Source organism: Helicoverpa armigera, chromosome 10, assembly GCF_030705265.1.
Source record: "Helicoverpa armigera isolate CAAS_96S chromosome 10, ASM3070526v1, whole genome shotgun sequence".
Classification (NCBI taxonomy): Eukaryota; Metazoa; Arthropoda; class Insecta; order Lepidoptera; family Noctuidae; genus Helicoverpa; species Helicoverpa armigera.
The window spans coordinates 6,885,368-6,896,136 of NC_087129.1; the positions used below are offsets into that span (position 1 = coordinate 6,885,368).

Sequence of the window (10,769 nt, forward strand, 5' to 3'; positions counted from 1 at the left end):
TTGGAAGACTTTCAACATTCATTTCATTATTCGTTAATAATTATATGATACTCGTGTTTAATACACTGTATAGAAAAAACTGGAACTGTACAATGTTTACCCTCGACGGGCTCTCAATAAAACGGAGCAATTATAATAAAAATACAATTTTGACCACAACCCCATGGCAACGCGAGGGGTGTTCGCGAATAAAGCGAGCATAAAACCCCTTAACATTGTAGGGTTTACTATTGACATACGTTATTGGTGCTTGATCGGTATTTGGATACAAATTGCAATATTATTTGTTTAATACAGCCAGTCGTTTAGCTGCTTAGGAAATTGATGTTTGTGAGAAAAGTTTTAGGCTGCATTAATAACCAGGAAAAATTAATGACATCAATTTCTAAAATAGATCATTTATTTATCTTTCTAATATGTGGTAGTTTTAATAATGTAGAGTTGATATTTTTACAGAAAATAGCTTCTGTCCAAACGGTCTACCACAAAAGCCAATCAACTCGTTTATCAAATCAGGAAAACCCGGTACAAGTTGTACATGGAACCCAGTAATTACTCATCATTCGTACACAATACAGTGTGGCTTCACATTCGCATACCACCTCACGTGTGTCCACTATACAGGGTGGACAAGTTTATTGCAAATGATACCCGTAATTAGTCCCCGCGACCGCATATCGCACCGTCCATCTATTCGCACCGGCAATGTCCATACTGTTATTATACGCGACGGAAATAACGGAACCTCATAACATGCTATTGATTTTGCTAAAACACACTACCAACTAGTCACAACCCTATCGGTGACTGTCGTTTGTTTATTTTATTTCACCCCTTTGTTTGGTGTTGATATTTTGCGTGGCAGAACTAGAATTTCCGTTTTTCAGTGTCGTTAAAATTGCGTTGTATAAAACGCCGTTGACGACTCCGAAATCGGGTTAATCTTGCCGAGTTCCTATTCAGCATTTTAAGACAATAATAGAACACTTTGCAATAAAGATTTTAGCTGCGCAATTAGTAATAACTTTTCACAGTTTTAGTTCCTCGCACTCGCATCTATAAGATCATGACTTGAGCAGTCTCCATACAAAAGTTTTGGTAGTTAATGACTTACCTAAAATTTACTGAGTTTCAAAGTATTTTTACAAAGAGCATTGCGAAAGTTGTTTTCTAAAACAGTAGATAACAGCCCATATGATGGCAGTTTGGTCCGTTGTTACGACATGAGGCGGTTTTTTCAACATTTAGCGTCATCGCCTAGTCGTAAATTCGAGGGCAACCATTTTGCCTCATTAGCGATGGGCGCGAACTAAAACTAATGCTCTACAGTTACAAAACATTCCCTTGCATATTTATGTACACATAATATTTATTTACTATCTTTTTGTGTCAATGAGAAGAAAACTCTTAATTAGAAGAGATAAACATTTAACTATTTCATTTAATTTTTCAACATAGGTAGTGTGCCTATTGCTGTTTTAAGTTTTCTTCCCTTCTAAGCCGTTAAATCATACCGTATTGAACTCAGAATACACTTTAACAACAACTTTGCCCTGCACAAACTGGAAATTGGACAGAAGTTTCTCGAAAATATCACAAGAATAAAGTTTTCTACTTTCCAATGCGTTTTAAAAGTATAGTTTCGGTGCAACGACCAGCGCAGCGCGATGGGACGATCTCTCGGCTAGCAGATCGAGTCCGCCCAAGGACGTCCACTCCACAGCCTCCAGAAACCGTGGAACCTTATTACTATGCACCGTAAGACTAGTTTTCATTGGCAAGTATCATAGATAATCCCTTGGCCGAGTCGGCAAGAAAAATGATCCTGTATAAAAAAAGTCCAAAAGCATCGAGCTCGCGGTTGTTTTATTTTATCGAGCCGCGGTCGCAGGCAACATGGCCGCGAGAGAAGCGAATTATCTCTGGATATACTTTATAAGATGCTTATCACGCAGTGCCGGATAAATTAAGCTTAAGTGTCGTAAAATGCGAGATAGGTAAAGCTTTGAATTATGTGCGTCTAATTGAGTGGGTTAAACGAAAAGTACCAAAACCATGATATATGTATAAGTATTTTTAATTGGCTTTAACATTGGAAGATAATAGAAGTTTTTTTAGAAAGTGTTATTTATGAGGTAACAATCGATTTACCTATATTTTAGTTAAGTTCGTTACGCGCCGCTCCGTCTACGCAGGTGCTCGCCGATATTTTGACAACGATACTTAGCAGAACCGCCCATTTTTTTAATTTAATAGTTTTTTATGTATCCACTTGACCCGTTTTTGAGTGAACCGATGTTATTTCTTTATAAAAAATGACATTTTCGTTACTACGAGTTGAATTATGTTTATAATATTCTGGGGTGCTTAATATGATTATATCTTTCTAATTTCAAATAAAATAACGAACTAGGTAAGGTGCTATTGTTAAAACTGGGACTATGTAAAGTATTTGTTTCTGAGAATATAAACATTACATTTGAATTTAATTTCGCATTATACTTAGGTACATGTGTACATTTAAACATAAAAATATGAATAGGAATACTTGTGCGGGCAGGCAATAGACAATAGAAGGAAAGAGTGTATTGTTTCACCTCGGGGTCCGGGGAGTTTCGCTACAATGAACCGCATCCGGGGTCGCCGGGCGTGGACGACGACGATTACAGACCCAAACTGAATATATTAGGCAGGCCAGCATGTTCTGCCTTTATATCATCATCGCGGTTATGTACCTTGCAAGCTTTAAAAGCATACATTTACATACATTCTTGGAAGGCAGTAGAAACCGTATTAAGTTTATTTAGCTAATTATTCGTAGCAGGTTTACGAGATATACACAGTAAACCAAACTATCCAATAGAGAAACCCAGTAAGTAAAAGTAATTAAGTGCAAAAATAAGTTACTAACTAAAATAATAAACACAAATAAATAATAATGAAGTGTGCAAAATAATAGATTCTGTACAGTCTATTATTTAATATCTCTTAATAGTTAATTGTAGATAAGGGTAGAGCACCCCAGATAATATAGAATAATAAATTTATCCAGGGCGCGTGGCAGGATGCTGGTGACAAATAACGAGGACGCGTAAAATTACAATTATCTCTTTATGCTGGCAACCCTTGGCTCATTATGCAAACTTAACGCATTTATTGTTAGCGGCGTAGATACCCAGGATACTTTTAAATATTTATACCATTAATTCTTAGCTGTTAGATTACATTAATTGGAACCACAAACAAATATCGTACATGATTATGGGGAATGCCCATTGATAGTGAATGTTAAAATTATATTTTTAACACGAATAATGTTTTGTTAAAGTAACGTATTAATACAAAGTTACATATAAGTATTATATATAAGTTATTTATTTGCATGTTATTACTAACAGAATTTTCAATTCAGTTGTTTTTATTATCTGAAGCAAAATTTTAAATCGAAACTCTTTGGGTTAAGTTTCAGCTATATTGTTCATAAATATTGTCCCTTACGGTTCATCAGTCTCGTCAATTTGGGATCTCAACAAGCCACCATGCGGGATCGCATTATTGCTTTTTTATTAGCTTTTTCTATCCCCCGTCTCGCAGTTTTTGTTGCGCGTGCGTTCGTGGGATAGGTCGCGATGCGTTTCTGTTTATGCTGGTATTAGCATAATACACTCTTATCCCCCACTAGTGCATTGTTCATCAATTGTCGCTAAAATTTATGTAAGTTCATTGGTTTACTTGTGTAAATTTGTGCAAATGTGAACGATTCACAAAGTTTATTGGCCTCCCCGATGCGTAATGTGACATCTTCCGCGAATCACTAAGCTAATTACAGACGGCGCAGTTCGATCAAAGGTCATAACTGTTAAGTATTGACAATGGCACATTTGCATTCGTGTTTCCGGAGCAATAGCCAAATTATCGTGAAATTTTAACGGTCGTGTGGTTGACCGCTGACGTTACGACATGCGTATTTTTTATACATTTTCATTTAATTGGTGCAAGCCATTGTCCGCAAAATTGATATAAATAGTTGCTAATTCTGTACACGGATGATAATAATTTTTGCTTTTATTTCCGGAGTTTTGGGTTTCTTTTTTTGATGTCGATATGTTTGTCAGTCGGTCCATTCAGCCATCTGTTTATTCAATCTGCTGTTTTAATATTGGTTTACTTTGGTAGACAGATACGTAATTTGATTTGAAATTGGTGCCCCATGGAATCCATTATAATTTATCTTCCAAAAGGCTTACTTAAATAAATAAGAAGATCAAACCATAAATACCTTCAATATGATTTCGCTGCAGTCCGTCTAACAATAATTTCAAACTTTTTCTCTTAACTCAAAATTTTCCCACATTTGCGTTAGTAATCGAATTATTAACAATTGGTGCTCGAACTGGAGGCCAGTATCGATATGCAAATGGTAGTTGAAAGGTTTGAGTGCACTCCACACTTCGCCATTGATAGGAGAGAATTGCTCTGACATTCGCTGCCATTGTTTAGACTAGGAATTCGGGGTTTTGCATGTATTTCGTGAGAAAGTCAAAGGAATGAATGCAATGAATTAAGACGGTTAAATTATTATTTTTTGTGTTTCTGATGGAATTGCCTCACTCTTCGATTTCCTACAGTATAACTTGGTACAAAAAACCCCTATACCTCTCTAATATTTTTGCTTTTAACTCTCTAACTTCACGTCAAAATATATTTTAATTAAAACCCGGCTAACATTTTTTTACCACCCTATGACACACATCACAAAATTGCAATGTGCTTCGCTTCTATAATATGACAGTTAATACCATTAATGATCCGAAATATGTTTTCATTCTATTGTGTTCGAGGGAAGTTCTCGCATCCCGTATCATCTTGATTGTGGGATGTTTAACCCCGATCATGAAGATTGACGTTTTATTCTGTTAATTTGTGGTGAATTCAGCATTTATTCAAGTACAATATCATTTATTATTACTTATTTTATGGTCTACTTATTTTATGGTCTACATTATATTGTCTAGCTGAATTCGCAGGAGTTTTAGGAGAGGAAATTTCGTAAGTACTTTTATCGTGTTACTTATGTGTTTAACGTTTTAGTTTAAGATCAACACCTAAAGTATGTCATTAAAGTTAAATATAAAATTACCTGTATATTTTTTGGGGAATATGTACTTAGACTCTCTGGTGCCATCACACAATCCTAAGTTAACGCATGACATTTGGTATGAAGGAGAGAGATAATATGTTTGAAACCTAATCAATAATGAATACTAATTAATGACATGGGTCATGAAATTAAACCACAATTATCACCTACAAAGATTATTCTTTTTAAGAAATGTTCAGATGTATCTTATAAAAGTAAGAATGACGTAAACGAAGATGCTCCCCCAAAGTTTGGCGGAAGACAGGCACGCATGCATCGCTTAACAAAAAATATTGCACACACAGCTTGGTCTATTTTTGAGTGCATTTCGCGCTATTTTGGCGTTCCCTACGCGAGCAATGTGTCAATGACCCCGATTGGTGGCGTTGTTCACTCACTTTTGGGAATTTTTAGGACGGTCATGTTTGTATCGAAATGTTGAACATTGCGCGTCGGAATTCATTGCTCGATATAACTTTGTGGCTGAATTTACGTACATATAAGGAAAGTTCTTCATTTTAATGTTTGCATACTCATATACCTATACAATTGTAAGGTGTGTGTAAAAAAGTATATTTTTACATTATATTTTACTTTATCTAATAAATTGAGTTTTAATTGTTGTATCGGTGCTGTGTTACCTACATGTTTTTAACAACATTGAAACATGTCCTTTCAATCGACAATCTTAAAAAACCGTTTGTAAGAAAACTGATTAAGTTCTTTTCCTGATTCCGAAGGCAAGCCGCGAAGTTCAAACTTTAACATACAAAGGCACGGCGAGGCGCGGCATTAATTTTTTATAAGCTGATTTCGGCTTTATTTTATCGTGTTGACGCCGAGCGGCAGCGCTCGCGATGCATACTACGACAATTGCTGTATAGATGCGCGTGCGCACTCACGCACACAGGCGCGAGAGCCCTCCTCAGCGCGCTGCAATTCGTCGGGCGCGCCGGCCCGCGCCCCGCGCCCTCCGCCCGCACGCAATTGCACTGCACTCCGGCTCGCTGCGCTGCGTGCGTAAAAAGCGCACACAAGAGGCGCGGGGAGGAGGCGCACACAAGCTTGCCGCGACCGGCCGCCTTCCACCAACACAGTCACTGCCAGACGCTCGCAAGAGCACGCCGCCCCCACACGCAGGGCGTAGCCGACACTTCTCCACTCGCGCGAAACAACCCCGACCGTGCTACGAACTTTGTTAAGTGCAAGTGTGCGAACATTTTCTTATGAGTTTTCCTGATATCAAAATTCTCAACAACAACCACATTTACGTGCAGACGCTGGATTAACTTTCCTTGAGGTAAGTTTCATTTATTGTTTATAATTTTACTTTCGTAGAGGTGCTACGCTTTCGTAGCCGGCTGATAACGCAGGACCTGTTTTATATTCAAGGTTTGTATGAATTAAATAAGCGCCATAATTTGGCCATACCATTTTATGCATAAGCTTGTGGAAAATAAAGACGAAAATACATGAGCCGGTGTGGTGCAAAATTTATAGAAAACACAACAGGAGGGACTCCGGCGTGACTGCTTTCATCGGTCCCCTAACTTTGATAATACCTGCCGAATAAAAGGTAAAAAGTCAATTTGGCAGTATGGAAGGGCTATAGAGCGTAATATGTAAATGGGGAAGGGCGGTGCAGTCGGGCAGTCGCGCTGGGCCGGCATACGTCGTCAGTCAGTGCTGGTCGCAGGGCGATGCGCATCGCGTACAGGTTGCACGAACTAAGTCGCAAGGATTCATATCGCTTTTGACCGACTAGTGCGTGACTTGGAATATTTTTCTACGATGTATCCCGCCTCTACTAATAACGAAATTTTGCCAGGTACCTATATATCGGATATAATTTTTTTACTATTGTTTATGGAAGTTTTCATCAATTCAAATGCATTTTTTTATGTTTTGTGTTTAATGCTAAATGCGCGATTTTGTTATTAGCTGTGATTGTATGAAAGATTTCTGAAACTGTGCTGAAGAAAGAATTCCTGTTTTTTTATTATTTCATTTCACTTTAATTATTTTTCTATATTATTTTTATTAGTTTTTTTTTTTGCATTTAGTTCGTCCATTTAAATTAATATTTGCCTTCGCGTAATACCTACTAAACGTGGCCACCATTAGATGATGGTTTTTGAGATTTTATAGTTATGTACGTATTTACGCCCATATGACAATAGTATCTCATTTTGTGCAAAATGCTATAGCTTTTTTCTTTCTCTTACAGAATCACAGCTGAGAAAGATGGGGAGCGTCGAAGGCCCGCAAACATTTTGTTTGAAATGGAATCACCACAAAACCAACTTAGTGGAGATTTTAGAGGCTTTGATAAAGGGAGAGACCTACGTGGACTGCACATTAGTGGTCGACGACCAGGTGACTTTCAAGGCGCACCGGGTTGTCCTTGCTGCTAACTCGCCGTACTTTCAGTCGATATTAGCTGATGTCCCAATGGACCACTGCAGCATCCTTTTCCCTGGAGTTAAGGATTTTGAGATGCGAGCCCTTCTTGAGTACATGTACACGGGAGAGGTGAACGTGACACAGGCTCACATCCCACATATCATGAAGGTGGCAGAGCAGTTAGAGGTTAAAGGTTTGTTCGACATGACGGAGCTGCGGCGCCGGCCAGGCAGCACGGAGCGCACGCCGGCAGCGTCCCCGCCGCGCGTGGTGCCCGCCGCGCCCTCCAGCGTGTCACCGCCTGCACCCGCGCCTCCCTCGCGCTGGCCACCACCACCCGCCGCGCCCGTACTCTCCGCCGCCTACGACTCTGCTGACATGAACCCTCTGAAACGTAAGAAACTATCCAGCATGTTGGCTACTAGAGACACTCCCATTTTAAGGAACGTCCTGGCCCAAACCTCACCTGTGGACTCTTCGCAACCAATGTCACTCGTTTGCCACCCCGTCAGCCAACACGCTCCACCTCGTCTGCATTCTAATGGGTCTGCGCATGAATCGGAGCGCGCTGCTAGCCCGCATCGTCCTTTCGACTACCGCCCACGTAGACTTTCATCAAGAGCTTCTTCACCCCATTACAATAGGTCCGACCGATCAGAAGATGCCCATTCTCCATACACAGAAAGATCATTCGAAGATGAAAGCCAACGCACTTTCCATCCATCACCCCCGCCTACAAATTTCCAACAAGACGTGAGAGCCGGATTAGCACCATATGTCCCACCACAACAGAAACCTGAATGGAAGCGATACAAACAATACACAAGATCCGACATATTATCAGCTATCGAATGTGTGCGTAATGGAATGAGCGCACTACAAGCATCGCGTAAATACGGCGTTCCTTCACGTACATTGTATGATAAAGTAAAGAAACTCGGCATAACGACCAGCCGACCAATGAGTCGAGGGGTCAAAAGAGAGTCAAACGGAGCTGCATTCCCATATGGTTTGAGTGGAACTGGAGGCAACGGTGAAGATGGAAATCCATCTACACCCCTTATTGATCCGTCATTCCTACAGCAAGCATTAGAGGGAGCGACTAGAGACGGTGGACGAGAGGCTCTACACGCGATGGCATTAGCCGCGGCTGCACACGCTGCTTTGGCTCCCCGTACGCCACCTCGATCGCCGCCACATTCGCCGCGGTCACCCGTGCAAGATGATGATCACGTCGAAGACCTGTCAGTACCTCGTCGACGTGACATAGATCAACCACATGGCGTTATAGTTCCGCCGCGTAATTTCGCTTTAGATTGTGGTAGCGAAAGAGATTGAACGATACGACATCGTGGAATGTACATTCGAAAAGACTGACTTAGGCGTACAAAGTTAGGAGTAAGACACTTATTGGTAGGCTAACTGGTAGGCAGTGCCGCGTGCGCACGCCGCCGATGACCGGGCGCTCCGGCCGGGCGATTGCAATGGGCCCCGCGGCCACTTTTCTTCTACCTCTCTTCTTCTCTATTTATTTCAAAGCGTTCGTTCAAGCCTGAAAACGAAATAAAATTTCCGTTTTATGCTGAACAACGCCTTATTGTGATTTTTATTTTTGTTTATTCTCTTCTTTAGTTTTTTTGTTTTATAACATTTACGTCTTTGTTAATGAATAGCAGAATAAGTTAGCTTTAACTAGCATATAATGTTGTCTTAGTTGGACTGGTAACTCTGTAGGGCCGAAGGGCAAGCAGGCAGCGCCGGCCACGCCGCCGCGCCTCGGGCGGGTTCGCCCAGACAAGTTATTGTGCAATTGTTGTCCGCGACTGTGATGTTTATAGACTGAAATGCCGCTACTACCTCACGCTCGCTACAGCTACTCTAGTCCACCGCGTCGCACCATGCCATACTATCCATGTGAAACAGTTATCATATCCTTAATTTATTCGTAACGATGCATGTTGAAGAGAACCTTGTGTGCGACGCTCATGTCACCGCGGATAGCGACGTATCTTCGTACCGATCTATTCTATGTTGTTTCCTTACGTTACGGGTTAGATTAATTTATTAATTTGTTCGTCGATTGCCATAAATGTTCGTTGTTAATTATGTAGGTGTGCTCACCATATCCTCAATATAAAGTGTTTTGCACAAGCACGGTGGTTCATATTAGAGTTAAGAGATTTCATCAACACCTAGTTAAGAATGCTCAATGTTATTATTAGGTTTGTGGTAAACTAGTAAAAATCGTCGTGATGCGCTGTTATACGTAAAATGTCTAGTTTATTTTTTCATATTTGATCTATGAGTGTAACAACGTGTGTTTCGCTCGAAGTGTAAACTCTTTTTCTAATAAGAAAACTCTAAATGTAAAAATTGCACATTTTCACTTCTCATTAATTCCCGCTCATGTTATTATCACATCTACTAACTTGATTTCTTAAATACTTATGTATAATAAAGTCCTAAGAAAACATATAATTTTATATTACTCTTAAGTTAATAAATACATTACTTATTATTTGGTAATTGCTTGGAAGACTGATTTGTTATTTTAGTCTAGTTTGAAAATGCCATAGATATCTACGAATGTGTCTACATTAATTTTGCGAACGCAATGTGTAATTAATTAATTTAATCACGAATGGTGTGTGTAAAAAGCTACACTTTAGTAGGTTTCACTATTTTGTGCCTTTGTTTGTTGTAATTAAAACATTATCTATGTTAGGACATTCCAGTAGTAGGTACCTTATATGCACTCTTGTGTTTTGTGGTTGATCATTGGCGAAGCACCCTGAAGACCTGGTGCCTACAGGTGCCCGCCGTAACAATTAAATACCTCACATTTTTGTTAAATCAAATGTTATAATGTAATTATTATATATCCACTTTTGTGCCTATAAATATATGTTATTAAGTATGATGTTATCGCACTATAGTTCATCAAGTAAGTTGGAATTTGAAAATAACGTATGTACTTTAATATGTAGTTGTACTGTATGTATACATTTAAGTTATATTAGATCGAGTTTGTTTATCTCGTAACTACATATTATTATAGTAAGAACTCTATATTTACAGATAATATAATGTTATAAATATAAATTAAACGTTTAATATCAATCATGATTTCATTTTTCCTTTCACAAAACCTCAAATGAATCCTTGAAAACAGTGCTGAAACTCTAACTGAAAGCACCAGTAAATAGGAACTCTTGAAATAAAATAA

The 10,769-nt window shown here is 39.2% G+C and overlaps 1 protein-coding gene across 2 annotated transcripts; it reads left to right on the forward strand.

Annotated features, from left to right (window-relative positions):
- Positions 1 to 6,108: 6,108 nt before the first annotated feature.
- On the forward strand, positions 6,109 to 10,657 carry LOC110372381 (broad-complex core protein isoforms 1/2/3/4/5). 2 transcript variants are annotated; one of them, XM_021329021.3, is made up of 2 exons: positions 6,109 to 6,440; positions 7,368 to 10,657. In XM_021329021.3, the coding sequence occupies exon 2, from the start codon at positions 7,385 to 7,387 to the stop codon at positions 8,879 to 8,881; it is 1,497 nt and encodes a 498-aa protein (XP_021184696.2). In that variant the 5' UTR covers positions 6,109 to 6,440; positions 7,368 to 7,384; the 3' UTR covers positions 8,882 to 10,657. The 2 variants fall into 2 exon arrangements, with proteins under 2 accessions (XP_021184696.2, XP_021184694.2); XM_021329019.3 differs by lacking the exon at positions 6,109 to 6,440 and adding an exon at positions 6,509 to 6,968.
- The last annotated feature ends 112 nt before the right edge of the window (positions 10,658 to 10,769 follow it).